This window comes from Vanessa cardui, chromosome 16, assembly GCF_905220365.1.
Source record: "Vanessa cardui chromosome 16, ilVanCard2.1, whole genome shotgun sequence".
NCBI lineage: Eukaryota > Metazoa > Arthropoda > Insecta > Lepidoptera > Nymphalidae > Vanessa > Vanessa cardui.
The window spans coordinates 10,196,821-10,218,872 of NC_061138.1; the positions used below are offsets into that span (position 1 = coordinate 10,196,821).

Sequence of the window (22,052 nt, forward strand, 5' to 3'; positions counted from 1 at the left end):
AAAGCTAACCATGAATGTAGCATTTATGTAACTGGTAGCTCAGTATTTAATTAAATTACCTTTCAAAAAGGCTTGTATCCAGAGCTGTCAAGTGTCAAAATATTATAATTTTGGTTTTTGAAGTTTTACAATTTTAGTTATTACAAATAAAACTATGTAATTGTTAATCGTTATCAAATTTCTTTGACTTTTTAACTAATTATAACTATATTTTGTTAAAAATCATTGTAATATCAATTAAGAATATTTTATTAATATGACGTTACACAGAATTTTAGAACTTTATAGTGGTATTGGTGGCATGCATTGCGCGTGGAATGGTAATATTATTATTAAATGTTTTGTTTTATTATATCACAACATAAACATTATTCATGTTCCTAATTTTAGAGTCGGGGTTGAATGGTGAAGTAATGTTGGCTGTTGATGTAAACAATGTCGCCAACGAGGTTTACAAATACAACTTTCCCGACACTCCATTACTGAATAAAAATATACAATCCTTAACACCAGATTACATCGATAAGCTTAATGTGAATACGATTCTTATGTCTCCCCCTTGTCAGCCCTTTACTAGAAACGGTAAATATTTGGACGAAAGTGACCCTAGAACCAACTCTTTTTTACATTTAATAAACATGTTTGTACACTTAGACAATATTGAATACATTTTAATGGAAAATGTAAAGGGTTTTGAATGTTCAACTGTAAGAAATATGTTTATAAACAAATTAAAAGAATGTAAATTTGACTATCAAGAGTTTCTGTTATGTCCGTCCAGTTTTGGTGTGCCTAATTCCAGATTGAGATATTATTGTATAGCTAGAAGAAACAATTCTGTATGGCCTTTTCGAAGTAAAGAGGATATTGTAAGTTTCTCTCATATGTCATTACATGATAAATCTTTAAAAAATAATAATTAAACAATTTTCTTTTTATATTCAGATCAAAAGTCTTCCAAAATATTATGGACATCCTATAGCTTTAGAAGATATATTAGAATTGAATGTTCCAGAAAAATATTTAGTTAGTGACAAATTGTTAAAGAGGGCTAAAGTATTGGACATCTGTTATAAACATTCTAGACGATCCTGCTGTTTTACTAAAGCCTATACTCATTATGTTGAAGGCACTGGTTCAGTTTTTACTAATGCTACACCAGAAGAAGTTGAAGAATGTTATAAAGTAGCAAAAACATTTGATGATAAGAGCGATGATTTTGTAGACACAATAAAACAATTGAAGTTGAGGTTTTTCACACCCAAGGAAGTTCTAGCACTAATGTCATTTTCGAAAAACTATAAATTTCCTGAAACTATTACAACAAAACAGTGTTATAGATTATTGGGAAACAGTGTTAATGTTAAAGTTATTACAGAATTATTAAAAATACTCTTTGAATGATTAAAGATTCTTTATAATTTTTTTTATTTTTTATTTTATACATTCTGATTTGCTTTATGTAGCGGTTTTGTATTAAAATACTTTCTTTTTATTTATTTGCTTACATTTATTTTATGTTTAGGGAGGGGAGGTCTAAAAGTTAAGAGGTAGGGTACAATAGAATATTCAGCATGTTAATATTCTTAAAAAACTAAGGAATATTTTCAAATGAGACTGAAAAAAGGTACTATCAAAAAAATAAGAAGGTTATTTTAACCCATTATGAAGGCAAAACAAAGTTATTTTATAACCATTATATATTATTATTATACTATATTATTGATGTTGAAGCTTGTTATGTTGATTATTACATTTGTAGATGTCAGACTATTGGACCTCCCATTATAAATAATATAAATATGGTTATGTTACAATATATTCATATTGATCCATTGCTGAGAACTTGACGAGCTCTTAGCTTTGCTTTGTAGTTGAGTACTCTCATTCTAAGCATGACAGCTAATGATGACACCATTCCAATAACAAAAGACCAAATAGTGAACTTCCAATATGCCCTTTCTTCTAAATAAGCGACTCGATCACAGCTGTAACATAAAATTCACTGATGAATAATTTGATTTAAGATAAAGTAAATGTCAGGTTAGTTTAAAAATATAGATTGATGCTGAATGCTTTGATAACTGAATCTATACAGTAGTCATTTTATTTGACTGGTTATGATCTCATAATTTGTTTTTTCAATAGTAAATAAAATTTACTTCATTTGAGAATTTATTAGACTATGACGTTCTTACCACCAAATTATTACAAACTTATGAATGACCATGATGTGCCTATGATCATAAGAAAAAATAGAGTTGAATGGTATAAAAAAAGTTTAAAGCATAAAATTTTTTCAACAATCGTACAAAATTACCAAATACCATAAAAATATTTTCCAAAGCAGATATATTTTTAAGATTGTTTCTCTGTATCTACAATTGTCAAAGTAGCACTAGCTAGTACCCACATAAAAAACATTTATTCATACCTTCTTGTTACTGTTTCACCATTATCACATTTCAGAATTTCTTTGAAATTTGTGTGTATACATACTCCAATGCTCTTACTACGTATCTCAAAATCTAAAATTGAAAATGTTTACATTAATACAAAATAATAGTACTATCTCTTGCTATGTACAAGTATAGTTTTCACTTACCTGAGCAGGGGTGACATTCGCTAATTATTTTATATGGTTGATGCATCCAGCATGTAGAATTGTTCTCTGTAGGAAATGTCTTGTTTTTCATTCTTTGGCTGCCGGAAAGTGTGTCAGCCAATTGTGATTCTAATATAAGAACCACAATGGTTAAGCTGAAAATTTTATTTAACATCAAAATAATGTAGTTCTAAGTCCTAGTACCTTTTACAGTTTTAAAACTTACACCCCCAAAAAAATCGTTCCTAAGAGCATACATCGTTTGGAACACGTCTCAATCATTTTTTTATTTGTATATAAGATTATTTCATCATTATTATTATAAAATAATATTACGATTCAAAAATTCTTATAGTGAGTAAGTTAACCATAGTAATTCTTATTTACGATTTATCGTAATAACCACTATTTTAAATGGATAGTAGTCACTAATTATGTTATCGTATTACAAAAATTAATGGTATTTACTAAAAAATAAATAGATTAAAGCCAACGAACGAAATGTCAATACTCAATTGACATTTGTCATTACATGATTACACGATTGCTTGTTTTGTTGCTAAAGTTACAATAGTCTGTGGTACGATTAATACAGATTATTATATAGACAGACTAATATACAGTATTTACGATTGCGGTCATTAGATTTTTTACAGCAATGATAAATATTATTGTAACGGGAATGAAACGAATAAAATATTTCTTATATGCATAGACATTTATACATATGTGTACTCGTCATTTAAACAAATCTTAACAATTCGTAAACGGTTTCAATTAATCTTTTTTATATGATGCTTTCACACTATCGCTTTTAAGTATGAACTGTGGCCGTATTAGACATTCTAACGGACACTTTATTTGTTCTATTGATCTTGAAATTTATGATACCATGTTATTTTAATAGTTATTGAATTTACAGTAAATTCAATATATATATATATATATTTGTATTTTACACTTGTTGAGCCCGCAGCATGTTTCAAGATCTTGCATACAACCCATCATCTTCAACTTAAAATAGCCTTTGTACATGTTTGGGATTCAAGTCTGCTTGGTAAAAAAATTATTGACATGTATTCAGGTATTTAGCTACGAATGCGTAAAAGACATACAGAAATACTTTTAATGCTTTTGACTAATCAAATTTGCACAAATTCTAATGCGAATTAATTTTTTAATCATGTTCATTAATATTGTTTTTGAGTTATAAATATATAGAATATTTGTATATAAAATGTTACAATGTCTAGCTTATCCAGTTAACACCAAGAAGCAACAACTTTAAGAAAATCTCGATCTTTAATACAAAAAAAAGAGCTGCTCTCTTATTTTAGGAATTTCACATTGTAAATAATGATTATGTCAATATAAAATATATATAATTAAATTTTGTGTACTACTACACCTTTGTGTGCTTGAAGAGCTTATTCGATAACTGATCTAAGCTAATAAATATAGGGATAATATTCAGTTAATTTGGTTATAAAATATATTTTAAATCTAATGAATTTATCAATTTAAATTATACAAACTATACATTTTAAGTTCAACTACGATCGATTTAAAAATAATAATAATTTACAATTACAATTCACAGTCGGCCAAACTAAGTTTCTCTTAATGTTCTTTATGAACGTCATGTTCGTTAAATTGCACAAGTGTAGCCGTAGCTTATAGATAATTTAAGCAGCTCTACATTTTATTTATATCAGAATTTACATTCTACATACGATATAGATGTTATTCAATTAATCGGACTAATCATCAGTGATCAGACATCACTAATTCAGTATCTCATAGACAACTTTAAAAAAGTAATGCAAACGAATCAAACGAAGCGCCATGTTAGCTAAAAACGTAAACGGAAAAGAAAGTGTTTTTTTTTAATGATTTATGGTGTTATTGTCCGACGTTATAAACGTTCTTTATTTTCTTATAAGAGTTATGTGCTTAAGTATTTATTTATCCTATTAAGAAAACGGTAAGAAGAAAAGTGTAAGCCATGGCTCTACCTGCAGAAGCTCAAAGATCTTTCAGACTTTACGTGACCCATGTGGATGGTGATGGTCTTTTTCTGAAGATAAGTGGTCAGCTAGATCAACAGTCTTCGCTGATGGTTGAAAGCTTGTTTGAAACCGCTCGAAGTAATTTAGAACAGGGCGTAGGAGTGGTGCCACCGACAGCTATCCACGAAGGTGTAATTTGTGCCGCCAAGTATAAAGATGGAACCTATTATAGAGCAAAAATTATTAATGTGACGAATCTCGCTACCGGCTTAGTTGGAGTGCACTTTATTGATTACGGTAACAAAGACATTATTTCATTAAGTACTATACGCTTCTTAGATAGTTATGATCCTATGTTTTTACAATTACGCGGCCAAGCCACGGATTACTATTTGTCTCGTGTCATGCATCCGTCAGGAAGATGGGACGAACCTTTACTTCTAAAACTTCAGAGTTTGCTCTGCTACGCTGAATACCCTGCGACAGTCGAGGCTCAAACAATGTCATTACCAATTATATCAATACAGTTTAAGGGGAATGATTTATCGACACATCTAGTATCAAAAAGATTTGGAGTTGCATTACCAGTACCCAAACAAGAAGTTCTGCTATTACAAATGGCTGACAATCAGCATGGAACGAGCTGGTCACCAACATTGTTAACTGACACCTCACCTTTTACAGAACATGTACCATTCTTAATTAATCAAAACTTCCCTAACCCTGCATCTGCCATGCGTCTGAATCAAAATGTAACAGTACCATTTAATGGTGCCCCTGCTAACTCTGGGGTGGGCCAGAGATTACTAGTCAACAGAGCATCTAGGAACATGGTGAATCTAAGAGCCCCAGTACGTCAACTACAAAATGCTCAAACTTCAGGTCCATTAGCTTTACCTACTACACCACAATCAGCATCTACAATAGCAAACAAACCACTGTCTCCTAAAAAATCTATAACTTACAAGAGTAGACTACTTGAAGTTAATTCACAGCACAAAGTATTTGTATCATTTGCTGAAGAAGGTCCTGAGCTATTTGCAGTTCAACTCGTATCAGACGCAAAGAAATTGCAAGATATGATGGATGATATAAACAGAAGGCCACACAGTAGCCTCGCAGAGCCTCCTATGATTGGAACAGTATGTCTTGGTAGGATGTCTGGAGATCGTATAATTTGCAGAGCAATTGTGATGAATTTGTCTGGATCTCAGTGTAAATTATTCTTCGTGGACTTTGGAGACACAGAAATGGTGTCATACTATGATATTTTTGATATTCCTGAGGAGTTTGTTAAGCCAAATGTTTTTGCTATGCGTTTTTGTTTATCTGGTGTGAAGAAGTTAGAGAAGAGCCCGCATTTGAATGAGGCATTTAAGCAACTAGTTAATGGTAAGGTTTTGACTTTAAGAGTAGTGCCACCAGAAGGACCACCTCTGATTCAGTATGGAGAGCTGTTTTTGGACAATAAAAGTGTAATAGACTTGTTAATGGCAAATATGAAAGATAAGTTGCAATTTAAGTGGATGGAGATGCTGCCGTTAGGGAGTAAACAATCAGTATTAGTGTCATATGTAGATAGTTGTATTAAATTCTATGTACAATTGTCTGACAAAATCGACGATCTTAAGGCTGTCATGGGTGCAGTTAAACATCACTGTGAAAATACTTCATCTCCAGGAGAGCTAACTGTAGGTTCTGTATGCTGTGCAAGGTTTCCTGATGACGATAACTGGTACAGAGCAATGGTTATGGAGACTTCCGGGAACAAAGTTGTTGTTGCATATGTTGACTATGGTAATGAGCAACAAGTCGACATCTCAGACTTGAGAACAATTACACCAGAGCTGACGAGACTGCCTGCGCAAGCCATGAAATGTGCATTAAAAGTAGGTTATTTTTTTGTAACAATAAAATAATATAATAAAAAAAATTGTAATATATAATACTCTGTTTGCCACAACTCAAAAATATTTTACATACTGATTATGATTATTTCAGTAAGCAACTAAATGATTATATTTATTTAACAGGGGTTTGAAAACAGACCGATAGAAACAAAGACATCGAACCAATTGGAAATGTTAGCCTTAGAGAAAACTCTAATGGCGCACATAGGTGGTGTTTTGTCCAATGACACTATGCTTGTCACATTAATTGATGACACTGTTACACCACCACTGGATGTGGCTAGAAAAATGAACCAGCTGTCTCAACCCAGAAGCAACACAATTGAGGTGAATTAATATTATTACCTGAATGTTGATTACATAACTTTGTTATAATCTTTCAGTAGAAATTGTTAAATTTGTATTCACATTTTGTCTTCTTAACTTAAAAATGCTATGAATGAAATAAGTCATTCGTCAGTTTGACACTTTCACTACACACTTACATTTTCACTACACCTAAAAAAACTACACATAAAATATTTTTTTTAAATAATCTGTGTCTGTCGGCATAACTAATAGCCAATAAATCAAGAATTGAATTCAATTCAATATTTCTTTGTTATAATTATTTGTGTAAGATAAACTTTTATATAAAAACTATTCTGTATTTACACAGAATTCTTAGTAATATAAGTTTTGCCAGGAAAGTACCTATTTAGACGGGAAAAATTATAATTTTGTAATCAGGCCAAAGTGACAACACCGGTACGTAAAGATGCTCCAGAACAATTCAGTTCTCCGGAGAGTAGTGTTCCTGATGATAGTAGGAAGAGAAGTTTCAAGCGCGAAAAGAGCTTCAAAGATGAGAGACGCAGGGATGGAGAGGAATTCAGTCAAAGAGGAAGCAGCTTCCGTGGACGGTAAGTAAACAATCTTGGTACTTGTACAATGTTATACAGAATATATTTGTTTTTTCAGAATAGTGATCAAAATTGATCTAAGTATGAAAATGAGACGCTACAATTATTAAATCTATCAATTCAAATATTTTTATTCAGTGTTTATTACATTCGCAAAACGATTATCGAAACAGTTAGGGAAGTAATTCCGTTACGAAATACGAAACCAACCTTACAAAATGCGTAGGTGTTAACTTTGTACATGAACGCATAAACGACTTTATATAAACAAACTGATATTTAAAGTAGTAGTACTGCCGCAGCCTGCAACTAGAAAAATACTATGTAATAATTATCATATTTATTTGTGTGTATAATAAAATAAATGAAAAAAACGTCCAATGAGTTTCTTTCGCCGGTTCTTAGATCAGGTTGTTTTCTTTTCCAAAACGTTTCCAAAACTGTTTCATTTGAATAAATTAATTTGAGTTTGAATACATAGGTTGTGTTTGTACGATAGAAAATATCACACTTTTGCTTGCGCACACATTTTTGCACATTAATATCTTCTGTGCAGTTTGCAACACTCATCGCGTTTGATTTACATGATCGATTTTCTGCAGGATATCATATTTTATTTATAAAAATATTTGATTATTCGTTTAATTCATTGGCGTGTTTTACACCATTTAAGTTTTATATCTACGGTAATAAGTACTGCTTGTTTCATTATATATATCACTTCGTTAATGTCAATGATATTCTAATAAACAGACTATATGTTATATCCATACTAAACAGCAGAATTAAGTGTGCCGCGCCGAGGACCGTTTATGTTTACATTTCGTTAAAAGTAAAAAGGATAGCTTGATAAAAACAATAAGTAAAAGGGATAACTAGATGTTTTAATTACGCAAAACGTATTACTACGTAATTTTGATGTATTATTACGTATTACTACGTAAAACGACTAAAGGCAAACGTCCCAATTAGGACGTTTTCTAGTCTTCACTTTTTGCGCGTTAATAACATATCTGTTTACTACAACATCATTGGTTAATGTTATCAAAACATTTTTACAATTTCATTACGCCTTGAATATTAAACGATTTATTAAAGAGGGTACATTTGATAATCACGTGCTGATAGTAATAACACTTTCAATTCAATTGACACTTTCTGTTTACACTGCATAATAGTCTTAGTATAATATATGTAGGTATAATATTGGCATTACACTTTATGCTTTTATATAATACAGTTTGTGTTACAATTTAAATAATCATGGAAAGAAAAAGTCCTCAAATGGAAATCATATTTTCGTATTATCTGTAAGCATTTACAATAATTTAATTGCGTTTTTTTTTTTAATACAGAATAAAACTGTTCTTTCATATCGTTTATATTGTTGCATTCTATACTTTCTCGTTATGAATAACTGTATCAACGAATACTTTAAATTAATTACGTAAGTCATATAAAATAGTTATAATGAATATTTTGGTCTAAATACATTTCAGTTAACTTTTTCTTTAAAATGTAACAAAAAAATGTATAATGGATCCTGAGTCATGGTAACTGTGGCCTTCGTACGCGGTCTTTGAACTCGTCGAATGAAATTTTTAGTTGATGCGAGATTTCGTACATACAACATGTATAGATACTGGTATAGGTAAAACATGGATTTTACATTGAATTATATATGATGCAGTGATGATGTTTCATTGCTTCGATTGTGGAGATGTTAATTGTCTATAGATAGTAGTTTTGAAGTGGTCGTTTCTGTCTCAGAGATCAAAAGGAGGGCTTCGAGAGATCAAGCGCTGGACGTCACAGTGAAAAATACGGTTCGAAGCCCGAAAGAGGCGAGAGGTAAGAGGCGATATCATATATTCTATTACTTTAACAATTAACAGATAAGGTTTGCTTTTTTATACCCCGTTTACAATAAACTTTCATATATCAAAATCTTATTATATTTCTAAACCGATTTATTTGGACCTTTCACGTTATGTAAACAATACTCTTATTGAAAAATAGTTTGATAGTTATACAAGCGATCTGTCAAAACTGTTAGATATATACAGAGAACGTTATATGAAAGTATTGCATATAGACTTATTAGATGTTAGCTTTTTAACTTGGTGTAATTTATATTGCTTAAGCCTGTGATGCTTGTTAATATATTTTAAAATATTTGTTTACCAGTATTAATTCTTATCATGTATGAACAATACCATTTTGAAACCTTAATTTTAGCGGTAATTCATATAAATTATAGCATTCAGATCACTATACCGTGATCATGTATTATTATTAAATATTGAATTAACACGCAAATCTACCACATGGGCATTCGTTTATCGGAATCAAAAGTAATTAGATAATAATAAATAGTTTGTGATTTCCGATGTAATTCATCAATGCAATTGAAACCAATGCACTCAATGACCTTGATGTAATCGAATACGATTCTTTAATTAATCGTTATCGATACTAGATCTTCTCTTTGCACTTCGTATATAAAAATGTTTTGTTTATGAACGTCGTTTAAGAAGAAATAACCTGCAATATGTTCCATAGCAATCACTCATGACAAATATCTATTGTATATTATCTATGTTTCAGTCACAATTTAAATCTTTATTTCAAAAACAATACGTGAATGTTTTATGTAAATATGCAATAACTATTATAATTATACATTTGTTATTATATTTTTGAGCAAATCCATCCGTTCCCACCATACCGGTTTTATAATAAAACAAAATATAAATGAATTCGAATAATTAACACTACGTAGGTTTGTAAGTGCTTATAAGATAAAGTCAACTAGCTGAGAGACTTGACAAAAAGGTCACTAATACAAATTCTTATGTTTGGTATAATTACATAATAAATAAATAAATAAAATAATTTATTTCATCAGTAAGAAAACACCTCAATAACTTTACAAAGGTATAATGCATTTTAAAGATGTAATCTGTACTAATATTATAATATATAGATCTCTCTGTATTTGCTCTTTCTGAACGAATTAAGGTGAAATTTGGTGTGAAGCTAATTTTAATTCCAAGTATATGCCACTTCTAATTCGAACACCCGATGACAAACTGACAAACTCCTTAGACGCGAACTAAGTTATGAGTGACAGTTTTTTTTAATATAAAACAGTTTACCATTGAGTAAAATCTTGACATTTTCAACGAACCCACTTGTTCTGTTATGCTGAATGAGTGTGTGATAATGTCTGTATTTAACTATAAAATAATATCACAATCTATGAAAAGAAGTGTTCAACTCTTCTTCGACAGACATTTGTATATTTTTGATCTCTCTGAAGTTTTCACGATTAACTTCCTAAAATAATCCACCTTGGTAATTCTACTGGTGCATCGGTTTGATCCGCTTACCTGTTTTATTGATCAGCATAAATAATTATCCTATTCGGTAGTTTCGGATGGATAAAAATAGTGTTCCTTAATTCTACTCTGGTGGAAATAAGTCTAAATAAAAGAACTCAATCAGTATATAGGATTTTGTATACCATGTACGAAAAGCTAAATATATTTTACAATTTTATTCTATCTATTTTCTTTAGTTATCTGTTTAAAAAAACAGCTGTTAATTATTTAGAAGACGTTTAAGGTTGATTTGTGGTAGTTTAAGGGGTATGATGGTAAAGAAAGTCTGTAAACACTATATTGATGTGATAATTTAATCTTATATCAGACGTGGTCCACCGAGACCCCGAGAAAACAACGCCCCGGCTTCTACGAATAACGAAGATGACTGGGAAGAAAACGCTCAGACCATGCCTCCTCCAGCTAGGCCCAACAGGGACAACGCCAGGGAAAGGTGAGATATGATTCCAGGATCGAACGAACCGTTAAAATAAGTGATGTCGCTTTGTCACATATGTGACCTTAGCTTTACAGATCTCGTCACAGTTTGTTTGGACAAGTGTGTTCGACCCTTACGGCGTTATAATAAGCAACTACTTACCGTGTTATAATTGGATCAATCGATTTTTTGTAAATGGTAGATTACAGGTGAAATTTCTTCGTTTATATGAAGATATCGGAATTCTAATATTCAAGATATTACATACAATGCACTAGCTGTGATCAACGATTTCACCCGCCGTTTAATTTAAAAGAAATCGGATTATTTATAACTGCATCGCAATGCCCGCTCGCGTTGTTAATTCGTTTTAGTCATCGTTATTTCAGCTTGTTTTAAACTGACCCTTAAAATAAGGGTTATATCGTGTGAAATATGGTATAACCTTTGTCTCAAATCAAATGCCAACATATTTTTTCAAATCTTGGCTGGCAGTTCCATATAATCTTTTAGAAAAATATCTTGTCAATATTATTATGTTACTTTAAATTGAGCCTGCATACTTATCTTCTGAAAACTGAAACAGGTACATTTATAATAGATATGATGTTATGAGCCAATTGAGAAAATGCAGGAAAATATAAAATCGATTATCGTATCATGAACATTTCGAGTTAATGCACATTCTTAGGAAATAATTAGCTCGTTATGATAATGTGATTAATTATTTTTTTGCTTGCTTCTTCGTTGTTGCGCAAAGAAGTTATGATGAGATTTTTCAACAGAAATTATATTTAAAATTAGAACAGCATATATGTCTGTTCGAAAATAACTATATTATAATGTAATCAGGATTTATTATGTGCTTATTAAATTTGTTGGTTACGAGTCTGTCAGATTTGAACATCGTTTGTAATAAAAATAAACAATACAAAAAAGTGGGGGCAGGGGTACTATGCCGTTTATCGTCACTTCATGCGGCATACGCGACTTTACTACCTACAAGATGCACCAATATTAATTTCACATTAAAACTAAAAATTATAAATTTATCTCAAACATTCTATATCAATAAATAGCATGATATCCTAAATATCACTAGTATATTTGGATTCCTTTTTTATTTTACTCGATCTGCAGTTGCACTGGTATCATACTGTACAAACTTTGTTTTGTATTCAATCAAACTATACAATAAAAAGAAAGCAATATTAAACGTTACACGTACCGACTATAAAACAGCTAGACTTACAATTTCAGTTCGGTTTCGAAACGGCGCGTTAATATACTTTTCCTTTAAAATTTTCCAACTGAATGCACTGCTGTATATTAATAAGAGCAAAAAGTTTATTATAGAGCGAGTGTATCAGTTAATTTTATTTGTGTGCAGGTTTATGCAAGAAGTTCGCTTATGAATAAATTTTATTTATAACGATTTTATGCATAACTATACGTTCTGTAATCGTTTTTAAAGTTATTTATGAATATATTCAGTTGCATTGTTTTAATTTTATTTTGCTGAAATTGAATAATTGCTCAGATTATTATCTGTTTCTTACAATATCGCAAAGGCAAATATCGCAATTGAGGCAAACTCAATTTAGTATTTACACATTATTGTTATGTTTTCATGACAAAATATATCTAGATTATTGCATAAATGTTTGTTTATAATCTGTATATTTAATATCAATATTACGAAGTAAACACATACAAAGACATATGAACATGAAATACTGTAATAACAAAATTGATGTTCAATATTTATTAGGAAGATTAACTACAATAGTTATAATTGTGTATGTTTTTTTTAAACAAATAATTTTACTGTTTACATGTCAAGGATTAAAAATATATAGTAGATATAACTACGAACTATCATTGACTTTTGATTGCTTTCTGTAGATTATTTATTCAACATCGTTAGTACTTAATAGTAGTTTGAGACGGGCATATTATAAATGGCAGCAATTGCTGAATTATTTCAATATAACAGTTCGATGATTAAATTATATTTATAGCGTAAAAAGATCATAATGTAATTAATTAACTTTTAATGTATTGTTAAAACAATACTACTATATAGCTAAGAACTATCATTGACTTTTGATTGCTTGCTGTAGATTATTTATTCAACATCGTCAGTACTTAATAGTAGTTTGTGTCTATGGCATATTATAAATGGCAACTATTGCTGAATTATTTCAATAGTACATTTCGATGATTAAATTTAATTTATAACGTCAAAAAGATCATAATGTAATTAACTTATAGTGTATTGTTAAAGTATTTAATAATTATATGAGATTGTCGATTGAAGTGATAGAGTTATATAGATATATGTTTTTATATAAAAAGTTTATTATGCTAGCAAATAACGATGTATCAACAGAAGAAAACCTAGGACAGAGCTTCAAGATAAAAGAGGTGCGTGGAAGAAGGAAGGAAGTGGCGTCGGCAAACGACTCAGGCAGGCCGCCGAGGCCGCCTCGCTAGATGCGCAGGCGCATGCGCACGCCGCGCAACAAAGGGCCACCTCTATACAGGACCGACTGAAACGGTACTCAGTGTGTCGCTTCGATCCACGCAATTAACGCTTCGCAATACGTATAGTAAGACACAAATTAGATGTAGCATCGGAAAATGCAATGGAATGAAAATAAAACCGATTACTGCCGATTTACACAACCAATAGAAATAACTCCCTATCGCGCCATTTGACGCTATTCGTCGCTATAGATTCACGTGTCAGAGAAAGTAAGTGCATGTAAATCGACGCGTCAAATTGACGAATATATTAGGTCATATGATATTACAAGTTATTACGTTTGTGCAAAGGTCATATTCGCGTGAGCAATAATTGATAATTTGGGATAGCGTACTTAATTCGGATGTGATCGGTTTTACGAATTTTTCCGATGCGACATATAAGTTGAGTCGTACTATACAGCACTGCGACACAGATAATCGCACAAGCTATTCGAAACTTTCTTATCGATTAATAAGCGTTGAAATTATTGTTATAATATGAGCTGAGATGGCCCAGTGGTTAGAACGCGTGCATCTTAACCGATGATTTCGGGTTCAAACCCAGGCAAGCACCGCTATATATATATGTGCTTAATTTGTGTTTATAATTCATCTCATACTCGGCGGTGAAGGAAAACATCGTGAGGAAACCTGCATGTGTCTAATTTCATCGAAATTCTGCCACATGTGCATTCCACCAACCCGCATTGGAACAGCGTGGTGGAATATGTTCCAAACCCTCTCCTTAATGGGAGAGGAGGCCTTATCTCAGCAGTGGGAAATGTACAGGCTGTTACTTACTTATAATTTAATCGCTGAAATATAAGTCCTAATGTTATATAATTGTTTGCACTCGAAGTAACCAATTCTATGTCTGTTAATTGACATGGATAAGTGATATTGTACAGTTATAATAATTGTAAAAAAAAAAACAAGAATGAACAGTTGAATCGTTCGTGTTTCCTCGCCCCATTTGCTTGCCGTCACGCTTGGTCACGCAGCCGTTTGTAACGTTTGATTATTTCCATTGTACGTTGCAACTTATCTGAAACTACATACAAATCGTTCTATTATATAAACTCAAAAGTTCGTGTATAAGTATGAAATGACGACTTTGTCAATGACGCAATTTATCTTATTAAACATTCTCCTACTCGATTTGGAGACGTTTTGTATGTGGTTTGCTTCTCACATGCACTGATATTTCCAGTTGTTTTTTTTTTTTGTCGTTTCAGCACGATCTTCATTATCATTCGTTTTCACTTGTCTTTCGTGTCTGTAGAAGCTTGGTTTGGAATGTTGTGTATCTTCCAGCGGATAATCGATTTCTCTTTCCTTTGTTGAATACTTTTATTTAATTTACGCTACGGCTATTGTTAACAACTAATTTGTTTTAAGTATTAATGTTAGTTTTATTTTTTTTATATTTTAACTTTGCACTGCTATAACATAAAAGTTAATATAATAATCTCTGTATCTATCTTCCTATTGGAATGGAATGTAAATAATTTTTCTTTCTTTGCAGTGATAATAGATTCAATCAAGATGAGAACCATAGGAATGACGATCGCGGCAATAGAAACTTTAGACCCGAGAGAAGGGACAATCGAGGCGAAAGGCGCGATAACTGGGGTGACAAGAAAGACAACTGGAACCAAAAGCGAGACAATAGAAATGAAAGAGGAGAAAGGCACGACAGGGGCGAGAGACATGAGAGAGGAGAGCGAGTTGGCAGAAGTAATTTCTCGCCACGAGAGCGAGCGGAGAGAAATGACCGTTCGTTTGCGTCCGACGGCGACAAGAGATCAGAAAGGAGCTTCCGGTCTCAAGATAGCGGGAGGGAACGTAACGGCCGAGCACCGCCATACAAACCTCGCGGCAAGTTCACTCAAGTCCAATACAAAGAATTAACCAAGCCGCTCCCACTGGAGACACCGTTTATTGAGCCGTCCGTCGAAATAGGGTCACAGCACGAAGTTTCCGTCACGTGGATAATATCACCAGAGAACTTTTACACACAGATATTATCGTTACAACCCAAATTTTTAGAAATGATGCACATGATTCCCGAGTTATATAAAGGAGTTAAGTCGTATTCTGGAAACGTCCCAGTCGGTGCTTCGGTATTAGCCCGATACCCGTCGGATGGTGTACTGTATAGAGCGACAATAGTATCAGTCCAGCCATTCTCAAAGTTCATAGTTCGCTATGTTGACTTTGGTAACAAGCAACTCGTGGATGCAAAAGATATTTGGCAAATGGAAGAACAACTGATGGAGCTTCCAAAGATGGCTGTTCATTGTTCCCTGTCTGGTGTAGGCCCCAAGGATGGCGATTGGAAGGCAGACCCAGAAATAGATCTCTGTTTCAATGCCCCACGTTACCAGTGCGTGTTCCAAGATTGTGTAGAAGATCAGTACAAGGTATCTCTATGGAACAATGGCGTTAGTGTAGCCGACCTACTCGTTGAAAAGCAGCTGGCTGTTATGTCGGAAAATCAATCGTCAGTCACGTTGAAAGGTTAAATTGTAACATTTTAAGTTATACGTTGAGTATGTTTTATATTTTATATAGCGTTACATGGTACTTTTTCAGATGAGGCAATCGACTTGACAATAATTGTTGGGCAACAAATACTATGCAGAGTGACACACGTGGAATCGTATGATAAATTTTTCGTTCAATTGGATTTGGATAAAGCTGATTTGGTTGAAAGCGCCATAGCCAGCTTCGATGAGGCTAAGGTGATATAAATGTGCCGATAACTGTGTTTGTGAAAGTCAATTATTATATGCATTTTAATTAATTAATTCTTTAACTGTTATTTACAGTTAACGCCGCTGACTGCTGAGAGCCTTCTAGATGGAGTCCATTGTACAGTTAAGCACGACAATAAAGTATACCGCGCAATACTTAACGATGTCTCCGATACCAACAATATTGTAGCTGTTTTACCAGATTACGGAAATTCCATTACTACCACTTTGGATAAGGTATATATTTATTTATATGAGGATTGTTGAAATTCTTAAGAAGTAATAGTAACGTTCGTCCTAATTTTCCTTGTATTTTTCAGCTAATGATACTGCCGACGGAACTGAGTGTTTACTATTATCAATCTTTACAATGCTGTCTAAATAATTATACAAAGGACTCGAAGACTTTAATGTCTCTCGATGAACTCAAGAAAAAACTGACCGGAAACAAGTTTATAATATTCGTTAATAATGTTGAAGAGATCTCGTAAGTATTATATTATGAACAGTACAGTTAAATAATAGAATATTTTGGTGCTAGTGAAAGTATTGTCCGTAAAATGCAATCTTTGACAAAGCTTTCTCTATTGAAATGGCAAGTCGGCAAAGCATTGCATAACGAAACAAATAATTTTATATAGCAATGCGTTTATTAAAAAGAGAGTAGCGGTATAGCTGAGAAAAGAAATAAGTAAATTTTTCAAATGATTAATTAATTAAATTCTATAAAAAACCAATAATCATTAATAGCCGAGAGGTAGCTCAAATTCTCACGTGCTTTCTTGTTCTGTATTTATACATTACTTCTTGCTTGGTGGTGAAAGAAAAATCGTGAGTAAAACTGCACGAGTCGAAAGAAACTGTATCTATGTATGTAATACATAGATATTTTGTACAGTAGTGTAGTAGTTAGGAGTTTCCCAACCTCCGTAAAAGGAGAGAACTCTTTGGAATATTTTCAGCACTTTTTAATCCTGTAATGTTTTATTTCTGTCTTTAGGTTGATTTCAACATTGTATGACGGATTAACTGGTCATAAGATAGCAATATTCGAGCCGGATGATGGAGCTTATGATGAGGTCGTGCCCCTGTGTACGAGAGCCGTGTTCAATTACAATTTCGGAAACGCCTATTTGTCACACATAGAAAATCTTAACGAATTTTATTTGCAAAAATCATCCGATGGTGATAAGATTGCTCAACTCCTAGAAGATTTATACAAATTCTATGAAGAAGGTAGAACACGTTGAAATTAACTTTATAACAATTGTATTTTATTGTTTATGGAGATATTTAATTTATTTTTTTTATCAACAGGTACACCTGAGGCTTTAACTGAATTTGAAGTAGATGCATTGTGCGCAGCCAAGTCTTCTGACGGTAACTGGTATAGAGGAACGATACTTAGCTCATCTGAGACTGAAGTGAAAGTCCAATTCCCAGACTATGGTAACTCTGAAACGGTGCCTAAAGAATCGCTCAAAAAACTCGATTCTAAATTCTTTGAACCATGTTCTTTAGCTCTAGTCGCCAGCTTGGGTCTTGTGTCACTACAGGACGATACTATTAGTAAACTACTAGAATGGACGACTGAAAAAGAAATTCAGGTCACTCTTGCATTTGGTAATGATGGCTGGCTTGCCAATCTACACTTAGACGGTGTCGATCTTTCTATAAAACTAATAAATGAAAAGTTAGCTGCCCCTCAGATAGTTTCTGATGAAACTCCCGATGAACCAACAACCGAAGTTCCTGTCGAAGAGCCAATTTCATTGCCGGAAGGTTGTACACAAGTTTACATTAGTCATATTGATACACCTGGACACTTTTGGTTACAAATGTTAAATAAAGTAGACAAAATAGAAGAAATCCAAGCAGAATTGCAAGGTAATGCAGATAGTTATACGGATATTGAAACCAGAGAAATGGGCACATTGTGTGTTGCTAAATATTTAGCAGATGATCAATGGTATCGAGCGGAGATTCTCGATTCAGATTCGGATATAACAACAATTCGTTTTATTGACTATGGTAACACTGATGTTTTAGATAATCAACCCGGATTACTTAAAAATATCCCAGAACATTTAAAGGAAATCGAACGATATGCCATTAAGTCCAGTGTAAATGCGATACCGACAGGAACAGGGCAATGGTCGGAGCCGGCATCCGATTACTTTACACAACTTGTTGGAGATGTATCGTCGCCTGTAGATGCATTGATCGTTCTTAAAGATGTCACAACATATGTTGACATATTCGTAAATGGCCAAAACGTAACCGATAAATTAGTTTCAGAAGGCCATGCTACTAGATCCGAGGAAACGGAATGCGGTGATTTACCTTCTTGTTTCGCTAGTCATGTTAACTCTCCGTCCGAATTCTGGATTCAACTTGAAACTGCGGCTCCAGAATTACAATCAATGGAGGCAGCAATGATTGATGCCGAAAACTTCCCCGAACTCACTGAAAAGGAAGAAGGCGTTTTGTGTGCGGCTAAATATCCTGAAGATGGTGCCTGGTACAGGGCACAAGTCATTGTTGACGGTTCTGAAGGCACAGAAGTGCTATTCATGGATTACGGAAATGCATCAATTGCAAACGAATTACGCAGTCTTCCAGATGAACTGAAAGTTAAGCCGGCTCTTTCTAGAAAGTGTGCTCTACAAAAGCCTCGTGATGTTAAAACTTGGTCACGCAAATCCGAGATCAAATTTAATGATTTGGCTGCCGAAGGAGCCACTATTTTTAATGTACAGTTCATTGCCTCGGGTGATATTTCTATAGTAGAACTTTATCTGGAGGGGAAATCTGTTACAGAGGAGCTGGTTGGACTCTGTGAAGAACACCCAGCCTCTGAAAGACCTACTCCTGTAGGACAAGACTTGAATGCTGATGGAAAAATTTGTTATGTTAATTCCTTAGATGAGTTTTACGTGCATTTAGATGACTCTTTATCCAATCTCGATAAAATCACAGAGAAATTAAGGGAAGGTGAGGAATTCGAACCTATTACGGAGCTCAAAGTGGGCTCTATATGTGCTGCTTTCTGGGATGAAGACGGACAATGGTACAGGTCTAGGATCTTAGAGTTTTGTGACACAGGGTATCACGTGCAATTTATTGACTACGGCAATAAAGCTAAATGTGAAAAATTCAGACAATTACCCGAGGATATTGCAATAATAGAGCCATTAGGCAAATGTTGCCGTCTAGCTGGATTTACTGATGATGTTTCAAATGAATCAGCTAAATCTAAACTCGACGATTTAGTTGCTGAGCTTGTAACATTCCAAATAGAATTTTTAGATAGCCTTAAAGAACCATCTCTAGTAAGACTATTATTAAATGGTACAGATCTAAGCTCTGTACTTAAAAGTGATTCACCAGATATCGGCGACGAAGCCGATCTAGCAGATGAAAAAGCAATTAATGCACCTAGCAGCCAGAATCATTCCGATGAATTAAATTCATCGCAGCAAGACTTGAACGAAAGCATAAGTAGCAGTAATACAGTAATAGAAAACAAATCATACGAAGAAGAGAAAGACAACTTAAATGAGAGTATTACGTCCAATGAATCTAGCAAGAATCAAACGCTAACATCTGAGAAAAATATTTCAACAGATACTCTTGAAAGTTCTAATGAGGCATCAACAATACCTGAAAAGGTAGATACTTCAGTAGCTTTGACTACAGATACGAACAATATTGATGAAGAAGGTCAAGATAAAATAAGCAAAGATGCAGCCTCTCCTGAAAAAAAATTGGAATCAAAGGATGATCAAAAAGTTGAATAACATTATTTTAAAAATTTACGCATACCAAAAGCATATTAACAACTAAATGTTTTACGTAATGTTCCTTGTTAAAGATATTTCCTGTTTATATCAATATGTATTTTACATATTTACCCTTGAAATGTAAAGACAGTTACAGATAAAATTTTACGATGTGATCATTATCACAATTAAATATTGTGTTGTTTTAATAACTTATGTAGTTATTTCATTTGTTGAAATTTTTATTACTTAATTATAATCTTGTGTTATTTTTTTTATAATTTTGTTAAATGTCTGTACTTGACACTTAAATGGGCAGTCATAAAGTTGTAGTACATAACAAAAAGAATAGGCTTACTATTGACCATGTTGTAAAAAAATAAGTGGTGCTTTTGACAATCTAATTATATTTTCTTGTACCCATATAATGTTATTGTACTTTAAAAAATACTCATTTTTATAAAGTGATTTGTCTTCAGTTTGAAGATTCTAGAGTAATTAATAAGGTTTACTGCTAAAAGCACTTTTTTTTTCCTAATGTATAAATTTGGTTTTGCAATGTTAACTACATCATTTTTTATTCGCTGAAATATTTGAATGTTTAATAAGTCCAATAAGTGTACACGGAAAGATTTTCACATATAAGGTGTGCAAAGTAAAGTTAATTTTGTTAAAAAAAAAATAAAGCTATGTAAATTAAAACTTAGTTTAAATACCCAATGCTTTCAAGTATGAAGTACATATTTAAGAAAGAGTTATAAACATGAATTATGATTTCAAAGTCAGCCAAGCAGCGCAACATTTTCGGTAAAGGAAAACTTCTTAAAATTAGGCTTTAGTCTATTTGTGGTACATTCATATAGTTTGTTACTTATTTAAAAATACGCAGAACCGCTGACCCTGTACTAGTCATCAGGCTTGGCTATAAAAAAATGTTTGTAAAATAGGTCTTCCTTAAAATATGAGGAGGGCAATTTTAAGCAAAACAAGCATAACATTAGTTGATATGATAAATCAATATTGAGAAATATTTACATTTTACCACCAAATAACAAGCACAGTTACTATGAATATAAACTTTCTAAAACATTTTCTCATTCTTCTGATGTCATTACAATTTCAAAAATGTCATCTAATATTCAACTGTATTATTTTCTATGGTAATAATACAGTCTTCAAAATAAGAACTACCAAACTGTACAGGGTTATTGGTAATTCAAGGTATGATCCCATTGAGAGGATGGGAGTGACAATCTGCGATAATTTTGCATGATACAAAAGTGAAACATTTTTGAGTTGTCACGTTTTTAAGCTTTTTTCAAAATTAATCAAAGATGCAACTTCAAAATTTCATTAAAAAAAATATCAATTTAAATCTATATTTTTTCTTCGGATTTATAAAAACGGTTAAACACTGTTTATATGTCAATATTAAAACAACAATCACCAATCCAAATTTAAAATCGACATTTTTATTTAAAAAAAGACGCTTCGCCTAAATCCGCATTAAGCACATTCTCTGTGGCGACGATTTTTGTTTTTGGCGACGATATTGGGTTTTATTACAAGGAAATTAAAACGGAGTTAGCTATTCTTTTTTGAACTGATTTTTTTTATATATATTGTGAACATTGGAGCCTGTGATAGTCAGGAAAAAGTGAGCTTCTAAAAATATTCATTATTTTTTGCTGGAATGCGCAAACACGAAAACACCTAGCCAAATGTCATCACTATCGA

At 32.6% G+C, this 22,052-nt stretch overlaps 3 protein-coding genes across 4 annotated transcripts; 2 read left to right on the forward strand and 1 right to left on the reverse strand.

The window, feature by feature from the left end:
• The first annotated feature begins 83 nt into the window (after positions 1-83).
• Positions 84-1,425, forward strand: LOC124536295 (tRNA (cytosine(38)-C(5))-methyltransferase). Its single transcript, XM_047112812.1, has 3 exons — positions 84-320; positions 391-869; positions 946-1,425. The coding sequence occupies exons 1-3, from the start codon at positions 257-259 to the stop codon at positions 1,402-1,404; spliced, it is 1,002 nt and encodes a 333-aa protein (XP_046968768.1). The 5' UTR covers positions 84-256; the 3' UTR covers positions 1,405-1,425.
• Positions 1,426-1,682: 257 nt separating this feature from the next.
• On the reverse strand, positions 1,683-3,142 carry LOC124536296 (protein JTB). Its single transcript, XM_047112813.1, has 4 exons — positions 2,832-3,142; positions 2,606-2,760; positions 2,435-2,528; positions 1,683-1,988 (listed from the first exon to the last, which is right to left on the reverse strand). The coding sequence occupies exons 1-4, from the start codon at positions 2,885-2,887 to the stop codon at positions 1,823-1,825; spliced, it is 471 nt and encodes a 156-aa protein (XP_046968769.1). The 5' UTR covers positions 2,888-3,142; the 3' UTR covers positions 1,683-1,822.
• A 1,194-nt stretch (positions 3,143-4,336) lies between these two features.
• LOC124536241 (maternal protein tudor-like) lies at positions 4,337-21,017 on the forward strand. Of its 2 annotated transcripts, XM_047112741.1 has the most exons (12): positions 4,337-6,503; positions 6,648-6,851; positions 7,254-7,426; positions 9,197-9,277; positions 11,138-11,263; positions 13,641-13,808; positions 15,303-16,297; positions 16,373-16,521; positions 16,609-16,770; positions 16,854-17,020; positions 17,534-17,769; positions 17,851-21,017. In XM_047112741.1, the coding sequence occupies exons 1-12, from the start codon at positions 4,611-4,613 to the stop codon at positions 20,331-20,333; spliced, it is 6,837 nt and encodes a 2,278-aa protein (XP_046968697.1). In that variant the 5' UTR covers positions 4,337-4,610; the 3' UTR covers positions 20,334-21,017. The 2 variants fall into 2 exon arrangements, with proteins under 2 accessions (XP_046968697.1, XP_046968699.1); XM_047112743.1 differs by lacking the exon at positions 13,641-13,808.
• The last annotated feature ends 1,035 nt before the right edge of the window (positions 21,018-22,052 follow it).